Source organism: Puma concolor, chromosome D3 (genome assembly GCF_028749965.1).
Source record: "Puma concolor isolate L17-30 chromosome D3, mPumCon1.1.hap2, whole genome shotgun sequence".
Classification (NCBI taxonomy): domain Eukaryota; kingdom Metazoa; phylum Chordata; class Mammalia; order Carnivora; family Felidae; genus Puma; species Puma concolor.
In genome coordinates this window covers 47,062,899-47,085,158 of record NC_141678.1, presented here as the reverse complement: position 1 = coordinate 47,085,158, position 22,260 = coordinate 47,062,899, and the positions used below count along the sequence as shown (strand labels likewise).

At 38.7% G+C, this 22,260-nt stretch overlaps 2 protein-coding genes across 8 annotated transcripts in view; one reads left to right on the top strand and one right to left on the bottom strand.

Annotated features, from left to right (window-relative positions):
• OSBPL1A (oxysterol binding protein like 1A) overlaps positions 1-22,260 on the top strand; it is a 277,900-nt gene that overhangs the window by 100,061 nt on the left and 155,579 nt on the right. For all 4 annotated transcript variants that reach the window (XM_086682632.1, XM_025931211.2, XM_086682634.1 and 1 more), the window contains 5 exons: positions 4,477-4,538; positions 4,641-4,685; positions 5,961-6,034; positions 6,156-6,219; positions 21,814-21,912. In XM_086682632.1, the coding sequence (XP_086538758.1) occupies positions 4,477-4,538; positions 4,641-4,685; positions 5,961-6,034; positions 6,156-6,219; positions 21,814-21,912 (344 nt within the window). The remainder of the gene's footprint in view (positions 1-4,476; positions 4,539-4,640; positions 4,686-5,960; positions 6,035-6,155; positions 6,220-21,813; positions 21,913-22,260) is intronic.
• LOC147575550 (uncharacterized) overlaps positions 1-22,260 on the bottom strand; it is an 80,443-nt gene that overhangs the window by 35,465 nt on the left and 22,718 nt on the right. For 2 of the 4 annotated variants that reach the window (XR_015242498.1, XM_086682648.1), the window contains one exon: positions 55-1,327. The exons of the other annotated variants lie outside the window; for them this stretch is intronic. Coding sequence is in view for 1 of the 2 variants with exons in the window: in XM_086682648.1 (XP_086538774.1) it covers positions 1,297-1,327 (31 nt within the window). In the remaining variant the exon portion in view is untranslated. Of the gene's footprint in view, positions 1-54; positions 1,328-22,260 lie in introns of those variants that run through there. 4 annotated transcript variants of the gene reach the window in all.

Here is a 22,260-nt window from a genome sequence, read left to right as displayed (position 1 = left end):
GATAGTTTCCACACTTTGGGAGCTTATATCCTAGTGGGAGGAGACAGATAAGGTGTAAATACACATATAATGTCAGGCAGTGAGGTGCAGAAAAATAAACAGGATGAAGGGGATAGAGAGTGATGGCATGGGGTAGGGGGCTGTTGTTTTGGAAAAGGTGTAAGGGAAGACCTCCCTGAGCACAGAGCTGCAGTGAGTCAGAAGCGAGCCCTGAGGAAATCTGGTAGAAGAGTATTGAAAACCAAAGGAAGCAACTGTAAAAGTTCTGGGATTGGAGAGGAGAGTGCTTTGCATATTTGAAGAAGAAAGCTTTCCGGGTGCCTAGAGCAGGGCAAGTTGGGGAGAGGGGAAAGGTCAGGAAAGTAGCCAGAGGCCCAGCCCCATTTGTTGGTGTGCTTGCTGGGTTTTGAATAGGAAACGCCATGTGAGAGTGTTAGGATGTGAGGCTCTCAAATTGCTGACCACTTACCTTTCTTTACATCCTTCATCAAGCAATCTTCCTTTTCCATTTTTTATACCTTTCTCCTACATTTTAAGAATTTGTTTGCTATTTTCTTTCATTGCTTCATCTGCCTCTTTTTTTGCAAGTATCTCTTTTTCCAGTAGTTTTTTTTTTAATGTTTATTTCTGTGAGAGTGCGAGCAGGAGGGAGCAGAGAGAGAGGGAGACAGAAAATCCCAAGCAGGCTCAGAGCTGCCAGTGCAGAGCCTGACATGAGGCTCAGACCCACGAACCATGAGATCATTACCTGAGCCAAAATCAAGAGTTGGATGATTAACCAACCTAGCCGCCCCACAAGTAACTCATTTTTAATGATTGTTTTTGTAATGTTTTAATATCTGGTAAGGTTTCCCTTTTCTTTTGAGGATTTTCTTTGACATTCGTATCTGTTTATTCTCCCAGATGGCATTCAAAATAATTTTTTTAGGTTCCTAGTAAAAATACCATTGGTATGTTATCGAAATTACATTCTGTGTAAATTCCTTTGAGGAATGTTGACACTTAGTGTTTTCATTAAGGGACAAATGTATATCATGTACAAATGTAAATATTGGATCATTTCTGTTTTTTATTTTGTTGTGCTTGATAAGAGATTTTGAAGTGTCTGGTTATGCTTCTCCAGGTAGGGAGGCTATTTCATTTTATTTGATTCTTACTGTCTGCCAGGCACTTTAGGCACTGAATCTAGAAATGAAGGCTTGGTGCTGGGATTTCAGTTAGTTGGCAGGAGTTCAGAATTTATTTTTGGTGTTAGGGCAGAATTCCATGAAAGAAATCACATTGTTCTCCTCCTCTTCACCTAAAGGAATAATTTCTCAAAAGTGCCCTGTAGATAGAATAAAAATAACAGTTGGCAGACCTTTTTTAAGACCTCTTCCTATATGCTAGCTAGAAAACCTAAACTGGTTATTAATTTCTCAGTTAACACTTTAAAAAGTTTTTTCCCCACTAAGGCAATAATATATAATCAGTCCAAGTTTTACGCATTAGTCCTATAAATCTACCTCTAGAAGCTGAAACCTGTGAATTTTTCTCCACATTTTCCGCTACTAACTCTGCAGTCCAAACCACCATTATCTTTCACCTGGACTATTGATATTGCTTTGTACATATTATCCCTACTTTTCTCTTGCCCATGTTCACAAGGCATTTTCCACACTGTAGCCATGGTGATCTTTAAAAACAATGTTTTTATTATGGAAATTATCAAGCCTTAAAAAATAGAATAATAGAATTAATTGATGTCTCCCTCCCTCCCCCTCTGTGTCTCTGTCTCCAGGAGTTCTCAATAATGGCCACTGTCCAGTTATGTTATTTTTGTGTATGAATATTTCAGTGTATGGGCTCCTAGCTGGCTCAATCAGTAGAGTATGTGACACTTGGTCTCAGGGTTGTAAGTCTGAGCTCCACGTTGGGTATAAAGATTACTTAAAAATAAAATCTTAAATTTTTCAGTATATTTATAAAAGATAAGGGCTTCTTTAAAAAAAAAAAAAAACCTGTAACCACATGATGGTTGCACAGCTCTGAATATACTGAAAACCACTGAATTGTGCACTTGAAATGGGTGAATTATATGGTATGTAAATTATATCTCAACATAGTTGTTAAAAAAAACATCAAGGAGCCAAAGTTTGCATTTCCCCAGTTACACTTTTAAATATTTAACACTTTGATAGAGTTTTAAACATAAGTTGGATAGTGTACTATTTTTCTTAAAACCCTTCAGTGACTTTTCATCATATTTATAATAACCCATACCCCTTGTACTGACTCAGAAAGGTCTGACCTACAAAGCCCTGGCGTAATACGCTTCTTTGCCTCTCTGACTTTCTACCTCTCTTGCCCACTAAATTGTTTCTACCTCAGGGCCTTTGCATTAGCTGTTCCATCTACTGGAATGCCTTTCCCTATATTTTCCCAAGCCTTGATCATTCCTTTCAATTTAAATACCTTTTCCTCACAAAGGCCTACCCTGATCAGTTGCCCAGTCTCCAGTCTAAAGTGGTATCCTAGTCATTCTCCATCACACCATTCACTTATAAAGTATCAGCATAGCATAGTTTGTTATCTGGCATGTAATTGTTGTTAATTTACTATTTCCCTTTTTCTGTGCCTTCCCTGCCCCCCTCCCATGTTTTCTGTCATGTTCACTGCTGAATCCCCAGTGCCTAAAATATTAATTGGTGCATAATAGACCCTTATTAGGAGAAATTCATACAAAAAACTGCCCAACACATGCCAGGTGTTTGGTACTTATAAAAAGGTTATTTGATAGAATATATTATCTCACTGCATAAACAGAGTTCTGGTCAGGTATGTTACTTTGAAAGGGCCATTTTCTACTCGCAAGTTATAAGGTGACTGGTTTTTGGGTTGTTGTTTTTTTTTTTTAAGCGACCTTATTTCATACAGCATCCTGCTCACTTCAAAGCTCAATAAGTTGGGGCGCCTGGGTGGCGCAGTTGGTTAAGCGTCCGACTTCAGCCAGGTCACGATCTCGCTGTCCATGAGTTCGAGCCCCGCGTCAGGCTCTGGGCTGATGGCTCAGAGCCTGGAGCCTGTTTCCGATTCTGTGTCTCCCTCTCTCTCTGCCCCTCCCCCGTTCATGCTCTGTCTCTCTCTGTCCCCAAAATAAATAAATGTTGAAAAAAAAAATTAAAAAAAAAAAAAAGGTCAATAAGTAACTTTTAACAAATTCTGTTTTTGTTGTTTGGCAAAACATAGGGTGCTTGCATGAATAAGGTTGCAAAAGTTACTATAATGCCTTGCTGGTTTCATTCTCCATTATCACTTTTTCTTTTGTCCTCAACTGTGGACCATCACACTCTTTGCTTATGATCTCTCTCTGCTACCTGTTCTCTGGTGAAGCAGCTTAAGAGTGGCTGTGGTAGGCTGAATGACAGCCCCCTAAAGATGCGATTAGTTAAGTATCTTGAGATAGATAATCCTGAATTATCATGGGGGCCTGTGTAATCACAGTTGTCCTTACAGGCAGGGGGAAGGAAAATCTGAACATTGAGAAAGAAAACGTAAAGATGGAATCAGAGGTTGGAGTGATGCCCTTTAAAGATAGGAGGACCACAGTTCGAGCCCTGTGTTGGGCTCTGTGCTGACAGCTCAGCCTTTGGATTCTGTGTAGTCCTCTCTTTTTGCCCCTTCCCTGCTCATGTTCTGTCTCTCTCAAAAATAAATAAATAAATAAATAATTCTTTTAATTAAGATGGGAGGACCACAAATCAAGGGATATAGGTGGCTTCTAGAAACCAGAAAAGGGGTGCCTGGGTGGCTCAGTTGGTTAAGTGACTTCAGCTCAGGTCATGATCTCACGGTTTGAGTTGGAGCCCCGCATCAGTCTCTGTGCTGACAGCTCAGAGCCTAGAGCCTGCTTCAGATTCTATGTCTCCCTCTCTCTTGTCCCTCCCCGCCCCCACACACCTCCCTCCCTCTCTCCCTCCCTCGCGCGCTCTCTCTCTCTCTCTCTCTCTCTCTCAAAAATAAACAAACACAAAATTTAGAAACCAGAAAAGGGGCAAGGCAATGGATTCTCCCCTAGAGCCTCCAGAAGGAATGCAGTCCTGTCTACACCTTGATTTTGGCCTAGTGAGACTGATTTTGGATTTCTTATCTCCCAAACTATAAAAGAATTAATCTGTATTATTTGAAGCAGTTAAGTTTGTGGTACTTTGTTTTAGTAGCCATGAGAAACCAATTCAGTGATTTAAAGTATAAGAAGGCTTGAAGGATCACAGAACATGTACAGAGTGTTCTGAGCTTAATCTTGCTGGCTTAGTAGTTAGCTACCAAAATGGAAGCCAGAAAGAGTTGAGATGGCAACTTCAGGTGGGTAATGTGGGGGGAGAAGAGACAGGTGTGGTTGTTGGAATAGTGAAAGAATATTCATGCTGTAATGGCAAGTATCCATGTTATATACAATTAAGCTCTTGATGGTTTGTTTCCTTGTATTTTACACAGATCAGAAACCCCTTGACCTTGCCCAGGGTGCTGAAATGAAACACATTCTTATTGGTAATAAGGTACGTAGTAATAGACTACATGCATATGATCATTTTTAGAAAAAGATTTTGAATTCCTGAAATACATAGATGGCATTTTTAATGAAAACATATTTTCAATAGGTCATCTACAAAGCACTGAAACGATATGAAGGCCCTCTTTGGAAGGTAGGCTGAGATGATCTTATTTCTAGAACTGGAAAGAATTCTCAGGTGCCCCATTTTTATTTAATAAAAAAAATTTTTTTAATGTTTGAGAGAGAGAGTGGGGAGCCCATGCTTGCGTGGGGGTGGGGGCTGGAGAGAGATGTGGGGAGAGAGAATCCCAAGCAGGCTTCATGCTGTTAGCCCACAGCCCGACGAGGGGCTTCATTTCACAAATCGTAAGATCATGACCTGAGCTAAAATCAAGAGTAGGACCCTTAACCAACTGAGCCACCCAGGTGCCCCAAAAATTATTTAATTATTTCAGAAGAAAAAATGATTTAAGCATTCTTGGATCTTGCAATGTAAACCATTTTGTGTGTGTGTGTGTGTGTGGGTGTGTGTGTGTGGTATTGGCTTTCGTTAGGGTTCCACTTGTTATAGCAATTGCTGCTCTTTTTATTGATGGTCTAAGAACACTTTTAAGTGACCAAGTTTATGCAGAACAGTGTTTAATCATAGAATTGCAGTGTTTTTGTTATGAATGTTGAAACAGGGAGGACTTAATAGGAATTTAATGTTTGAGTTGTCACAGAACACACATACAAAATCTTTCTGGTTCTAAAAATTTCTTTGCATTTTGGAGTTCATTTATTTTCTAGAATTAACTGTCGTAGAGCATGTGTTTTCTTTTGCATTTGCAAGCACTCCCTTTACGTATTTATGCACAAGTATGTTTATGTTGTATAAAATTAGAATTAATTCTTAGACTTTGTCTTTGAAGTCCACAATTGAAAATTGTCCTATAATTATCCTTGGACAATACTGTCAGAACTATAAACTGTGTTCATTATTGATCTTATCAGTATGCCATTTCTTCTCTTCTTGTCCCCCTGTAGTGGTATGTTTTCGTTACTGCACCTAGTTACCTTAGTTCATGTTTGATCATTTTTTTTTATAATGTTTATTTTTGAGAGAGAGAGGGAGACAGAGTGCAAGTGTGGGAGGAGGAGAGAGAGGGAGACACAGAATCCGAAGCAGGCTCTGGCTCTGAGCTCTCAGCACAGAGCCCGATGCAGAGCCTGAACCCATGAGCTGTGAGATCCTGACCTGAACTGAAGTCTGACACTTAACCAACTGAGCTGACCCAGGTGCCCCCATGTTTGATTATTTTTTAATATTCATCAGTACTATCTACATGAAAGACTACAATAGAATTATCATAACTTAATTTCTATCAGTCAGGTATTTGAATCTGGATCTATCAGCTTGGAAAATCCTTGCCATTTTTTCCCTTAGAGTTCAAGATTTTTTGGCTGGAGATTATTCTGGGTGGTATTAGAACATGGAGTCCTTTCGTGGTATAGGAAACAGTAAGTATTATGATCCTGATACTTAGTAAATTTATTCTCTAAATTTTGAAAGATTAAAAGTTTTCACTTATCTCTTTAATATTTATTTATATTTCTAATAATTGTAATATTTATTTTGAAGGCCTGATGCAGTCCATAATATTTATCGCCAGGGATGCAAACACTTAACTCAAGCAGTATGCACGGTAGGATGACACATGCATTTTTTGCCGACACCATGAAGTCAGTGTTGCAAGTGTTATTTTTATAAAGCTGCCTTGTCAAATATTGGGGTAGGGGGGACTTGTGTGTATTTTTATTTGAGAACAAGTAAAATTGTGGAATCTCTTTAAAAAAAAAATAATGAACCCTTGTTTATTTCACATATTGTGGGATGAGATAGCAGTGGTCTGAAAACATAAAGAGCCTGTCATGTTTTTTTTGTGTGTATGTGTGTATATTCACACACATATATGCATGTGTGTGTACATGTATATATGTACTTATACATGGGCAAATCGAGATAATGGAAGTTTTTCTGGTGTTAAAATTTAAGCCTGTGTCAAAATTGGGATTCTTAGGTCCTCTGTGTTCACTGTTATACTTTACCAACCAGGAGAAAAAGTGAGTTTCTCCTCTTAGGTATTAGTCTAAGACTGGAGCCTAGACATGCTTTCTTCTTTCCTACTTGAAATCCTTGAGGGTTGTCAATATGTTGTGGCAATCACTTGTCACATTCCCCAGCAGTACAGCCTGATTACACAGCCAGCCCTTAATTGTCCTCACACCCCTTCCTCCCTTCACATTAGACCAGAGGGCCAGGGAACCTCTCTCTAATCTGGTGTGTGTAATCTTTTTGTTTTTTCTTTCAGTGCAATCCTGGCCATTGTCTTCTGTTCCCCCTATAGACTCATCTACTTACTACCAAGCTTTTTCCTTAGTTGAGCCTTTTATCTCACAAATAAGTGCTCCCCCTGCCCTTTTAAAATTTCTTGCTCTTTAACTTCTGTGGAATCCATTAGCTCTTGCTGTGTTGTGCCTCTCCTTGTTGTATAACTTTTGTTTCTTCTGTAAATGTCTGCTTAAAGCTTATCTTTATGAGGCCCATATCAACACAAGCTAATGAGCATTCACTGTGTGACTGCTATAAAGCAGACTGTTTGCTTTGTAGTTTTTTTTCTTAAGTTTATTTGAGAGGGAGGGAGAGAGCAAGTATGCACGCACATGAGCGGGAAAGGGGGAGAGAGAATCCCAAGCAGGCTTCACACTGTCAGCACGGAGCCTGGTGCAGGGCTCGAGCTCAAGAACTGAGGTCATGACCTGAACCAAAATCAAGAGTCAGATGCTTGACCAACTGAGCTACCTAGGCACCCTCCTTTATAGTTTCTTAAGGTAGAAGCTTAGAGTATTGATTTGAGATCTTTTTTCTAATATAAGTGTTTGCAACTATCAGTTTCTTAATTTTTCTTCAGTGTGCAGTTCAGGGCCATTAAATACATCTGTATTATATTGCAGCCATCAGCACCATCTATCTCCAGAACTCTCTTTATCTTCCCATACTAAAACTCTGTACCCATTAATCACTTATTCCTTTCCTTTCTATTCCCAGCCCCTGCCAGCCACCATTCTACTTTCTGTCTCTGAATTTGACCTTGCCAGGTACCTCAGCTAAGTTAAGTAGAATCAGACAATATTTGTCCTTTCGTGACTGGCTTATTTCACTTAGCATAATGTCCTCAAGATTCATTCATGTTACAGTATGTGTCAGAATTTTTTTCCTTTCTGAAAATTTTTAATTATAGTAAAGCACATAAAATTTACTATTTTAACCATTTTTAAGTGTGCATTAGCTTGAACTGTAGTCACTTTGTTGTGCAACAGATCTCTAGAATTTTTTCATCTTGCAAAACTGCAGCTATACCCATTAAGCAACTGCCTATTACGTCTACCCCTAGCCCCTGGCAACCACTCTTGTACTTTTTGTCTCTATGAGTGTGACCACTTTAGATACCTCTAAGTGGAATCTTAGAGTATTTGCCTTATGTCATTTCATCTGATATCCCCAAGATTCATCCATGCTGTAGCATGTGCCCGGAATTTTTTTTGAAGGCTGAATAATGTTACCTTTTATGTATATGCCACATTTCTTTATGCATTTATTCCTCAGTTTACATTTGGATTGCTTTCACCTCTTGGCTTTTGTGAATAATGCTGCAATGAACACGGATATGCAAATATCTCTTCAAGATACTGCTTTCAGTTCTTTTGGATATAGACCTCATAGTGGAATTGTTCAATGATGTGGTAGTTCTATTTTTGATTTTTTGAGGGATTTTCATGCTGTTTTCCAAAGCAGCTGCCCCGTTGTATATTCACACCAGCAGTAATGGCGGGGGGAGGGCTCCAATTTCACTTTTTCCACATCCTCACCAGCACTTATTTTCCTTTTTTTTTTTTTTATTTTTTAATATGGGCCATCCTAATGAGTGTGAGGTGGTATCTAATTGCAGTTTGATTTGCATTTCTCTGATGACTAGTGATGTTGAGCATCTTTTCATGTGCTTAGTGGGCATTGGTTGTTGTCTTTGGAGAAATGTCTAAGTCCTTGGCTCATTTTTTAATTGGGCTGTTTGGTTTTTTGTTGGTGTTGAGTTGTAAGGGTTCTTGGCATATTCTAGGTATTAACCCCTTACCAGTATATGATTGTAGATATTTTCTCCCATTCTATGGATTGCCTTTACACTCTCTTGATAGTGTCCTTTGATGCATAGAAGTTTTTAATTTTGATATAGTCAAATTTATTTTTTTTTCTTTTTGTCACTTGTGCTTGTGGGTATCATGTTCAAGGAATCATTGCCAAGTCCAGTGCCATGAAGCTTTACTCCTATGTTTTCTTAAGAGTTTTATAGTTTTAGCTCTGATGTTTAGGGATAGTTTTCTCCTGAGGCCTTTCCCCTTGATTGCAGCCAGCTGCCTGACAATCCTGCCATGGCTTTTTCTTTGTGTGCAGGTCTCCCTGGTTTCTCTTCCTCTTATTAAGGAATCCAGTCTTACTGAATTAGGGCCCCACTCTTGTGACCTCATTTAATCTTTTTTTTATTAAAAAGAATTTTTTTAACGTTTATTCATTTTTGAGAGACAGAGCATGAGCGGGAAAGGGGCAGAGAGAGGGAAGCAGGCTCCAGGTTCCGAGCTGTCAGAGCAGAGCCCCACATGGGGCTCGAATTCATGAACTGCGAGATCATGACCTGAGCCGAAGTAGGACGCTCAACCAACTGAGCCACTCAGGCGCCCCTGACCTCATTTAATCTTAATTTCCTCTTTAAAGCCCTATCTACAAATATAATCATATTGAGGGTGGGATCTTCATATGAATTTGGGGAGGACACAGTTCAGTCCATGACAATCAGTGTGGTTACTCCAGCTTTCGAATACCATTTGCATGGTAGATCTTTTTCCATCTTTTTATTTTCAGCTTATCTATGTGTTTGAAACTTACTTATAGAGAACATAGAGTTGTATCGGGCATTTTTATCCAATATGACAAACTCTGCCTTGTGATAGGAATGTTTAATGAAGGACAGACACCTGGCTGGCTCAGTTGGTTGAGCGTATGACTTTTTTTTTTTTTTTAGTTACTTATTGAGAGCGGGGGAGAGAGCATGAGTGAGCATGAGTGAGGGAGAGGCAGAGAAAGAGGGAGAGAGAGAGAATCCCAAGCAGGCTCCATACTGCCAGCACAGATCCCGACTCGGGGCTCAATCCCACAACCATGAAATCATGACCTGAGCCAAAACCAAGAGTTCAATGCTTAACCAACTGAGCCACCCAGGCACCCTGAGTGTATGACTCTTGATCTCGGGGTTGTAAGTTCAAGCCCCACATTAGGTGTAGGGATTACTTAATAAAATCTTTAAAAAAAAATGTTTAATTTATACTTAATGTTGTTGACATGGTTGGATTTCTGCTGCCATTTTGTCATTCTTTGTTCTTCCTCTTCTACCTAAGGGAGATGCTTCTCATGTATCATTTCCTTTTGTTTATATTTTACTGTATTTTAAAGTTATTTCTGGAGTGGGAGAGGGAAGATGGCGGCGTAGGAGGACGCTGGGCTTACCGCGCGTCCTGCTGATCACTTAGATTCCACCTACACCTGCCTAAATAACCCAGAAAACCACCAGAGGATTACCAGAACGGAGTCGCCGGAGCCAAGCGCAGACGAGAGGCCCACGGAAGAGGGTAGAAAGGGCGGCGAGGCGGTGCGCGCTCCACGGACTGGCGGGAGGGAGCCGGGGTGGAGGGGCGGCTCGCCGGCCAAGCAGAGCCCCCGAGTCTGGCTTGCAAAAAGCGGAGGGGCCTGACGGACTGTGTTCCGACAGCAAGCGCGACTTAGCGTCTGGGAGGTCATAAGTTAACAGCTCTGCTCAGAAAGCGGGAAGGCTGGAGGACAAAGGGAAGGAGAGCTGCTGAGCCCCCGGACGACAGAGCTCCGTTTGGTGGGGAACAAAGGCGCTCGCCAGCGCCATCTCCCCCGCCCATCCCCCAGCCAAAATCCCAAAGAGAACCAGTTCCTGCCAGGGAACTTGCTCGCTCGGTGCAAACACCCAACTCTGCGCTTCTGCGGAGCCAAACCTCCGGCAGCGGATCTGACTCCCTCCTGCTGCCACAGGGCCCCTCCTGAAGAGGATCACCTAAGGAGAAGCAAGCTAAGCCTGCCCCTCCTGCCCCTGTGCACCTTGCCTACCCACCCCAGCTAAGACGCCAGATCCCCAGCATCACAAGCCTGGCAGTGTGCAAGTAGCCCAGACAGGCCACCCCACCCCACAGTGAATCCCGCCCCTAGGAGAGGGGAAGAGAAGGCACGCACCAGTCTGACTGTGGCCCCAGCGGTGGGCTGGGGGCAGACATCAGGTCTGACTGCGGCTCCGCCCACCAACTCCAGTTATACACCACAGCACAGGGGAAGTGCCCTGCAGGTCCTCACCACGCCAGGGACTATCCAAAATGACCAAGCGGAAGAATTCCCCTCAGAAGAATCTCCAGGAAATAACAACAGCTAATGAGCTGATCAAAAAGGATTTAAATAATATAACAGAAAGTGAATTTAGAATAATAGTCATAAAATTAATCGCTGGGCTTGAAAACAGTATAGCTGACAGCAGAGAATCTCTTGCTACAGAGATCAAGGGACTAAGGAACAGTCACGAGGAGCTGAAAAACGCTTTAAACGAAATGCATAACAAAATGGAAACCACCACGGCTCGGATTGAAGAGGCAGAGGAGAGAATAGGTGAACTAGAAGATAAAGTTATGGAAAAAGAGGAAGCTGAGAAAAAGAGAGATAAAAAAATCCAGGAGTATGAGGGGAAAATTAGAGAACTAAGTGATACACTAAAAAGAAATAATCTACGCATAATTGGTATCCCAGAGGAGGAAGAGAGAGGGAAAGGTGCTGAAGGGGTACTTGAAGAAATAATAGCTGAGAACTTCCCTGAACTGGGGAAGGAAAAAGGCATTGAAATCCAAGAGGCACAGAGAACTCCCTTCAGACGGAACTTGAATCGATCTTCTGCACGACATAGTGAAACTGGCAAAATACAAGGATAAAGAGAAAATTCTGAAAGCAGCAAGGGGTAAACGTGCCCTCACATATAAAGGGAGACCTATAAGACTCGTGACTGATCTCTCTTTTGAAACTTGGCAGGCCAGAAAGAATTGGCACGAGATTTTCAGTGTGCTAGACAGAAAAAATATGCAGCCGAGAATCCTTTATCCAGCAAGTCTGTCATTTAGAATAGAAGGAGAGATAAAGGTCTTCCCAAACAAACAAAAACTGAAGGAATTTGTCACCACTAAACCAGCCCTACAAGAGATCCTAAGGGGGACCCTGTGAGACAAAGTACCAGAGACATCACTACAAGCATAAAACATACAGACATCACAATGACTCTAAACCCATACCTTTCTATAATAACACTGAATGTAAATGGATTAAATGCGCCAACCAAAAGACATAGGGTATCAGAATGGATAAAAAAACAAGACCCATCTATTTGCTGTCTACAAGAGACTCATTTTAGACCTGAGGACACCTTTAGATTGAGAGTGAGGGGATGGAGATCTATTTATCATGCTACTGGAAGCCAAAAGAAAGCTGGAGTAGCCATACTTCTATCAGACAAACTAGACTTTAAAGGCTGTAACAAGAGATGAAGAAGGACATTATATAATAGTGACAGGGTCTATCCATCAGGAAGAGCTAACAATTATAAATGTCTATGCGCCGAATACCGGAGCGCCCAAATATATAAAACAATTACTCATAAACATAAGCAACCTTATTGATAAGAATGTGGTAATTGCAGGGGACTTGAACACCCCACTTACAGAAATGGATAGATCATCTAGACACATGGTCAATAAAGAAACAAGGGCCCTGAATGAGACATTGGATCAGATGGACTTGACAGATATATTTAGAACTCTGCATCCCAAAGCAACAGAATATACTTTCTTCTCGAGTGCACATGGAACATTCTCCAAGATAGATCATATACTGGGTCACAAAACAGCCCTTCATAAGTTTACAAGAATTGAAATCACACCATGCATACTTTCAGACCACAATGCTATGAAGCTTGAAATCAACCACAGAAAAAAGTCTGGAAAACCTCCAAAAGCATGGAGGTTAAAGAACACCCTACTAACGAATGAGTGGGTCAACCAGGCAATTAGAGAAGAAATTAAAAAATATATGGAAACAAACGAAAATGAAAATACAACAATCCAAACGCTTTGGGATGCAGCGAAGGCAGTCCTGAGAGGAAAATACATTGCAATCCAGGCCTATCTCAAGAAACAAGAAAAATCCCAAATACAAAATCTAACAGCACACCTAAAGGAAATAGAAGCAGAACAGCAAAGGCAGCCTAAACCCAGCAGAAGAAGAGAAATCATAAAGATCAGAGCAGAAATAAACAATATAGAATCTAAAAAAACTGTAGAGCAGATAAACGAAACCAAGAGTTGGTTTTTTGAAAAAATAAACAAAATTGACAAACCTCTAGCCAGGCTTCTCAAAAAGAAAAGGGAGATGACCCAAATAGATAAAATCATGAATGAAAATGGAATTATCACAACCAATCCCTCAGAGATACAAACAATTATCAGGGAATACTATGAAAAATTATATGCCAACAAATTGGACAACCTGGAAGAAATGGACAAATTCCTGAACACCCACACTCTTCCAAAACTCAATCAGGAGGAAATAGAAAGCTTGAACAGACCCATCACCAGCGAAGAAATTGAATCGGTTATCAAAAATCTCCCAACAAATAAGAGTCCAGGACCAGATGGCTTCCCAGGGGAGTTCTACCAGACGTTTAAAGCAGAGATAATACCTATCCTTCTCAAGCTATTCCAAGAAATAGAAAGGGAAGGAAAACTTCCAGACTCATTCTATGAAGCCAGTATTACTTGATTCCTAAACCAGACAGAGACCCAGTAAAAAAAGAGAACTACAGGCCAATATCCCTGATGAATATGGATGCAAAAATTCTCAATAAGATATTAGCAAATCGAATTCAACGGCATATAAAAAGAATTATTCACCATGATCAAGTGGGATTCATTCCTGGGATGCAGGGCTGGTTCAACATTCGCAAATCAATCAACGTGATACATCACATTAACAAAAAAAAAAGAGAAAAACCATATGATCCTGTCAATCGATGCAGAAAAGGCCTTTGACAAAATCCAGCACCCTTTCTTAATAAAAACTCTTGAGAAAGTCGGGATAGAAGGAACATACTTAAAGATCATAAAAGCCATTTATGAAAAGCCCACAGCTAACATCATCCTCAACGGGGAAAAACTGAGAGCTTTTTCCCTGAGATCAGGAACACGACAGGGATGCCCACCCTCACCGCTGTTGTTTAACATAGTGCTGGAAGTTCTAGCAACAGCAATCAGACAACAAAAGGAAATCAAAGGCGTCAAAATTGGCAAAGATGAAGTCAAGCTTTCGCTCTTTGCAGATGACATGATATTATACATGGAAAATCCGATAGACTCCACCAAAAGTCTGCTAGAACTGATACATGAATTCAGCAAAGTTGCAGGATACAAAATCAATGTACAGAAATCAGTTGCATTCTTATACACTAACAATGAAGCAACAGAAAGACAAATCAAGAAACTGATCCCATTCACAATTGCACCAAGAAGCATAAAATACCTAGGAATCAATCTAACCAAAGATGTAAAGGATCTGTATGCTGAAAACTATAGAAAGCTTATGAAGGTAATTGAAGAAGATTTAAAGAAATGGAAAGACATTCCCTGCTCATGGATTGGAAGAATAAATATTATCAAAATGTCAATACTACCCAAAGCTATCTACACATTCAATGCAATCCCAATCAAAATTGCACCAGCATTCTTCTCGAAACTAGAACAAGCAATCCTAAAATTCATATGGAACCACAAAAGGCCCCGAATAGCCAAAGTAATTTTGAAGAAGAAGACCAAAGCAGGAGGCATCACAATCCCAGACTTTAGCCTCTACTACAAAGCTGTCATCATCAAGACAGCATGGTATTGGCAGAAAAACAGACACATAGACCAATGGAAATAGAATAGAAACCCCAGAACTAGACCCACAAACGTATGGCCAACTCATCTTTGACAAAGCAGGAAAGAACATCCAATGGAAAAAAGACAGTCTCTTTAACAAATGGTGCTGGGAGAACTGGACAGCAACATGCAGAAGGTTGAAACTAGACCCCTTTCTCACACCAGTCACAAAAATAAACTCAAAATGGATAAAGGACCTGAATGTGAGACAGGAAACCATCAAAACCTTAGAGGAGAAAGCAGGAAAAGACCTCTCTGACCTCAGCCGTAGCAATCTCTTACTCGACACATCCCCAAAGGCAAGGGAATTAAAAGCCAAAGTGAATTACTGGGACCTTATGAAGATAAAAAGCTTCTGCACAGCAAAGGAAACAACCAACAAAACTAAAAGGCAACCAACGGAATGGGAAAAGATATTTGCAAATGACATATCGGACAAAGGGCTAGTATCCAAAATCTATAAAGAGCTCACCAAACTCCACACCCGAAAAGCAAATAACCCAGTGAAGAAATGGGCAGAAAACATGAATAGACACTTCTCTAAAGAAGACATCTGGATGGCCAACAGGCACATGAAAAGATGTTCAGCGTCGCTCCTTATCAGGGAAATACAAATCAAAACCACACTCAGGTATCACCTCACGCCAGTCAGAGTGGCCAAAATGAACAAATCAGGAGACTATAGATGCTGGAGAGGATGTGGAGAAACGGGAACCCTCTTGCACTGTTGGTGGGAATGCAAATTGGTGCAGCCGCTCTGGAAAGCAGTGTGGAGGTTCCTCAGAAAATTAAAAATAGACCTACCCTATGACCCAGCAATAGCACTGCTAGGAATTTATCCAAGGGACACAGAAGTACTGATGCATAGGGGCACTTGTACCCCAATGTTCATAGCAGCACTCTCAACAATAGCCAAATTATGGAAAGAGCCTAAATGTCCATCAACTGATGAATGGATAAAGAAATTGTGGTTTATATACACAATGGAGTACTACGTGGCAATGAGAAAAAATGAAATATGGCCTTTTGTAGCAACGTGGATGGAACTGGAGAGTGTGATGCTAAGTGAAATAAGCCATACAGAGAAAGACAGATACCATATGGTTTCACTCTTATGTGGATCCTGAGAAACTTAAGAGAAACCCATGGGGGAGGGGAAGAAAAAAAAAAGAGGTTAGAGTGGGAGAGAGCCAAAGCATAAGAGACTGTTGAGAACTGAGAACAAACTAAGGGTTGATGGGGGGTGGCAGGGAGGAGAGGGTGGGTGATGGGTACTGAGGAGGGCACCTTTTGGGATGAGCACTGGGTGTTGTATGGAAACCAATTTGACAATAAATTTCATATATAAAAAAAAAAATTTATTTCTTAGTGGTTGCTCTAGCTATTATAATATACATCTTAATCTATCACAATTCATACTTTATTTCATAAAATCTGAGAACTTTAATATAGTTGCGCTTCCTACCCCCTTCCTTCTTCCTTTGTGTTATTGTTATATATATCATGACTCTGTATGTTTAAAAACTCAACAATATAGTGTTACATCTATTGCTTTATACAATTTTATGTCTGTTTCTTTGTTTTAAAATATTTTTATTGCACTATAATTCACATTGTATAAGGTTCACCTACTTAAAATGGTTCAGTAATGTTTTGTATGGTCATAGACTTGTACATCCATAACCAGTCAGGTTTAGAACATTTCCCTAATTCCACAAAAAAACCCACTTCATATCCATTAATAATCATATCTGAGTGCCTGTCAGTACCACCTCCTCCGAGTTCCCTACGTAGCCATTACTACCTGTCTCTATAGCCTATTCTAGTCATTTCATATAAATGGAATCATAGAATATGTGGTATTTTGTTTCTGGATTCTTTTGCTTAGTGTAATGTTTTCAAGGTTCATACATATTATAGCATGTATCATTACTGCAGTCCTTTTGTGGCCAAATAATATTCCATTGTATGGATAGACCATATTTATCCATTCATCAAGTAAGGAACATCTGGGTTGTTTTCACTTTTTGGGTCTTAAGAATAATGGTGCTGTGAGCATTAGTGTATCAGTTTTTGTGGGGATTTATGTTAATCTCTGGTGTTTTTTAAAAGAGAGGAGAAAAAATATATTTATAGAGTCTTACCCTAACTCATATTTTTATCACTTCTAGTTGTGTTTATTTTTTTCAGTGGATGTATGGGTTATTTTTAGAAGTCATTTCCTTGCTCCACTGTAGCTCCATTCCTTCCTTTATCCTCTGTGCTATTAGTGTCATATATCATACATTAGTATGTTACAAGCCCAACCATACAATTTTACAATTGTGTAAATTGCTTTAAATTATATGAGAAAAGAGAAACTAAATACTCTATTTTAGAATTACCTATGCAATTTCACCAGGTTTTTTTTTTTCTTTTTTCTTATTTGGTGTCTCTTTCTTTCAGCCTAAGTAACTTTTTTTGTTTTTATTCTTTTTTGTTAGGTATACCTAATGAATTGTCTCAGTTTTTTTTGCCTTCATTTTAGAACAGTAGTTACACAAGACAGAGGAATTTTCTTTCAGCACTTTGAATATGTCATCCCGTTACCTCTGTCCTCCATTGGTTTTTGTTTTAATTTTTTTCCAATGTTTATTTTTGAGAGACAAAGACAGAGCGTGAGCAGGGGAGGGGCAGAGAGAGAAAGACAGAGACACAGAATCTGAAGCAGGCTCTCCAGGCTTTGAGCTGTTAGCACAGAGCCCGATGTGGAGCTCAAACTAACGAACCATGAGAGATCATGACCTGAGTCGAAATCGGATGCTTAACTGACTGAGCCACCCAGATGCCCCAGGTTTTTTTTTTTTTTATGTTTATTTATTTTTGTGAGAGAGAGAGAGAGACATAGAGTGCAAGCGGGGGAGGGGAAGAGAGACAGGGAAGGAGAGAATCTGAAGCAGGCTCTCCAGGCTCTGAGCTGTCAGCACAGAGCCCAGTGTGGGGCTCAAATCCATGAACCGAACCCGTAAGATCATGACCTGAGCCAAAGTTGGATGCTTAACCACCCAGGTGTCCCTGTCCTCCATTGTTTTTCATGCAAAGTCAGCTGTTAATTTTACTGTGCTTCCCCCTGTATTTGATGAGTCTCTTCTCTGAGTACTTTAGTATTTTCTGGTTTGAGCTGTTGACAGTTTGACTAAGATGTGTCTAAGGATAGATCTCTCTGGATTTATCCTACTGGAGTTTATTGAGTTTCTTGAATGTATAATGTTTTCATTGAATTTGGGAAATTTTCAACCATTATTTTTTCAAATACTTTTTTCAGCTTTTTTCTCTCCTTCTGTGACTCTAATTGTCTATTGGTATGTGTGATAATGCCCTACAGTGATTTTTTTTTTTTTTTTTTTTTGGTCCCCCTTACATCTCAGATTATCTGTTGAGGGAATTTTTCATTTCAGTTCTTGTGATTTTCAATTCCAGAATTTCCATTTGGTTCTTTTCCATAACTTGCATCTTTTTATTGATATTTTCTATTTGATGAGTTATTGTCATTATACTTTCTTCTAATTCTTTAAATACAATTTAGTTTTTGAACATTTTTCTGAGAGCTTTTTAAGTATCTGGCTCATTGCCAGTTTGTTGCTTGGCCCAATATATTTAGACCTCATGTACTGTGATGTTGGCTTTTCCTGATTGTTTGCCACCAAGATTGCTGTTGTTTTTGACAAATCCCTAGGCTTGGGATTTTCAAGGCCCTCTAAGTAAAGTCAGCCCCAGTGTTTAAAGCTTGCCCCATCATGGTTCAGTTTTACCATAGAGTTAGGAGCAAGGGGGAATGGAGCATATTCAGGCTAAAACTCCATCACCATTCACTGTTCTTACTGAGAGATTCGGTAGATTTTTCTTGAATAAATGCTTTTCAGTAAGTTGTAGGTCTTTAATCAATTTTCAGTATTGGGGAATGGTCATTTTGATTGGGATTGCTACAGATTTTCTTGGAGAGGACTATTAAGCAATATCAAGACCTCCAAGCTATGAACATTGCATCTGTTCTCTATTGAAATCTGATTTGGTTTCCTTTTACAATGTTTTATAATTGTTTATTTATTCTTAAGTGTTTATTGAAGCTTATGATAGACTTCAAATTTTCATTTTCTATTTTTTGCTATTATATATAAATTTGTTTTAATAGTTTTGGTAGCTTTTTTGCACATTCCTCAGGGTCTCCTACATGCACAGTCATGTCATCTGCAAATAAGGATGGTTACATTTCTTTATAATCTGTATGCCCTTTCTTATCCTTTATTGTACTGGATAGGACCTCTGTTACAATTTTAAATAGAATTGATGAGAGCCAGCATTCTTGTTTATTGTATTAGGTACAAAGCTTTGAGCCTTTCATTATGGAGTTATTAGCTGTAAATTTCATAGATGCCCTTAATCTGCTTTAGGAAGTTATTTTCATTTCCTAGTTTACTGAAAGTCCTTATCATGAGAATCTGTTGAATTTTATTAAATGCTTTTCATATTTAATAAACCAGTCTTCTGCTGGGATAAATTTCAGTTGGTCATGATATATAATCATTTTCATAAATTATTTGCTAATATTTTGTTAAAGATTTTTGCTTCTGTGTTCCTGGTAGATTTTGATTTATATTTTCTTGTGCTATTTTTGTGTGGTGTTGGAATCAGAAATACAGGTCTAATATGAGAAATAATAGGTCTCATATAATGAATTAGAAAATATTCCTTTTCAGTTTTTTGGAAGAATTTTTGTAGGATTAGGTTTATTTCTTTCCTAGATATTGATACAATTCATGGGCTAGAAGGGGTTTTTTTGGTTGTATTTTTGTTTTTATTTTTTAATGGGAAGGATTGTAATTTCAGATTTCTTCAGTTGCTAAAGGGCTGTTTCAAATTTTCCATTTCTTCTTGGGTTGGTATTTGTAATTTCTGCCTTTAAAAAATTGTGTTTATTTTCTTAGGTTATCAAACTTGTTAGTGATATTCCCTTATTGTGTTTTTAATGTTTGTATGATAGGTAGTGTTGTGCCCTCCTTTGTTTTTTTATATTAGTAATTTATGTCTTTTTTTTCCTCCCTGGATTAATTTGGCTAGCAGTTTATCAATTTTATTGATTTTTTTTCAGAGAACTAGTCCTTGATTTTCTTGAATTTTCCCATTGTTCTTCTGTTTTCTATTGCTTTTTGTTATTCTTTTTAAAAGTTTTCTCTGTGCTTTGGGTTTAATTTGCTTTTTTAAATAGTTTCTCAAGGTCAAAGCTTAGATTATTGATTAAGGCTTATCTTTTTTGTTAATACAGCCATTTAAAGCTATCCCCTCACCTTTGCAACTGTTTTACTTTCCTGCTGCTAATTTTGGTATATTTTCATTATAATCTAGTTCAAAATATTTTCTAATTTCTGTTTTCTTTGAACCAATGAATGTTAGTGTGTTATTTGATTTCCAAGTAATTGGGGTTTTTATGATTTTTTTTGTTTCTAATTTATAATTCCATTTTGCTCAGTGAATGTATCTTCTGTGATTTCTGTCTTACAAACATAATTGAGACTTGTTTGATGGCTCTATGTATGGATTATCTGAGTAAATGTACTTGAAAATGATGTCTGTTTTGCTATGGTTGGGTGTAGAGTCATAAATATTCAGTCATGGTGGTTGATGGTGTTTTTCAGATCTATGTTTTTGTTGATTTTTGGCTAATTGTATCAATTGATGAGAGGAGGGATACCAGAATCTCCAGCTGTGCTTGTGGAACTGTTCATTTCTCAGTTATTGCTCACGTGGCATTCATGTTGTCTTCTTGACTAATTGATCCTTTTATTATTACATGGTGGTCTTCTTTATCTCCTGGGATATATTTACTTTTGCCCAATATTAATATAACCACTCAGGCCTTCTTATGCTGTTTGCACAGTATCTCTTTTTCTATCCATTTCCTTATAACCTATAGATCTTTATTTTCTATCTTGTATATATAGTATATATGTGGGTCGCTGTTAACCATTCTGAAAATTTTGCCTTTTAATTAGACTTCTTTTGAGAATGTGTTCCACTTTCTTCTTCACATATCAGGTAATTTTGTGTTGTATCCTTAATACTATGAATGTTAAGTTCTGGGGATTCTGGCTTCTGTTATTTTCCTCTGTTAAATGTTATTTCTATTGTTTTAGCAGGTCATTTTCTTGGCTGGGTTTAGATTGTAAACTCTTGTTTCTTGGCTGGCAGCTCTGGTCTGCATTCACAGAGGTTGGATTTAAGTGACTGCTTTGAATCTTTTCTCAGCATCAATTAGATGTGTGAAAAGACAGAGTTTGGGGATGCCTTCTCTTTTTCCCTTTGAGGATTCCCTCACTCTCTTTAGTATTTCTGGCTCCCTGGTTTCCTTTATTAATTCTCAAAGACAGGAAGGCTGTGGGTTTTTCACCTGTGCCCATGGTAGTTTTGTGCCACCTTATGCACTTTATGTCCCATTTGAAAAATCTTGGGGATGGGAACTTACTTACATAGTTACTTATTTCCTTTCCTCCGAGAGCATGTGCATGCCCTATCAGAGTCTGTCAACTTTTGTCCACTCTCCAGTTCCTTTAGGCAGTTGCCTTTTATATTTGTTTCCTGCCAGGAGTGTGGTCCTCTTATAGGGTCTTGTAGCAGAAGTCTGTCTTTTTCCATTCTTAAAGACATAATTATTTTTTATCCTCTCTCCCTTTCTTCCTTCTTTACGAATCTTATGTGTACTAGTTCTTTTACACACAGTTCAAACATTTTCTACACTCAGCTCAGGCAAAAGGTTCAGGAGAGTGATAGGAGTAAGAAATTGGAGCTGTGGTATTTAGAGGATTTTACAGCCCAAGTGCATGCTAAGTTATTAAATACAAAGGATAGAACTAAAAAACTACATACCTAATAGACTGTTAGTATTTACTTTGAGTAAGAATATGAAAGCCAGATATATTCAGACAAGCTAAGCTACAATGTGTGTGATATTCCCAATGTATTCATTTTTTACCCAGTTTTTCCAGTTGGTATTTTAAATTTTCAGTGGCGTATAATTAAGTCATTTTAATACTGTTACATATAGATAGATGATAGATAATTTAGATAATTTTAAGGTTCTATTTTATGTTCATGAATGATGTTGTCTTACTGACTTCTTTATATCCAAGGTAAAATCCACTGATAGCTGCCTCTTCTTTATTAAATGCTTTGATGACACTATTCATGGCTTCAGGGTTCCTAAGAATAGCCTTCAACAGTCAAGAGAGGTAATTTTATGGATTCACTTATATTTCATAAAACTTAGCATTTAAAAGCATAAAGAATATAAGACAGGTTCATTATTAACATCTAAAATCTTTTTGACTGTACCTTTTTAATGGGGGCAATTAAGATGAATCTTGAAATTTGGGTTATGAATTAATTTCTTTATCAACATGTCCCTGCAGGTATCTTCTGTTCATAATTTCCTTTATTGTTTGGATTTTGCGAATGTAAGGGACCCTTACTGGTTTTGGAAAAAGACCCTAAATGATGTAGTCTGCTCAATTTATAGGTGCGAAAACTGAAGACCATAGATTGAAGTCATTTCCCAAGGTCACAGAGCTTACAAATGA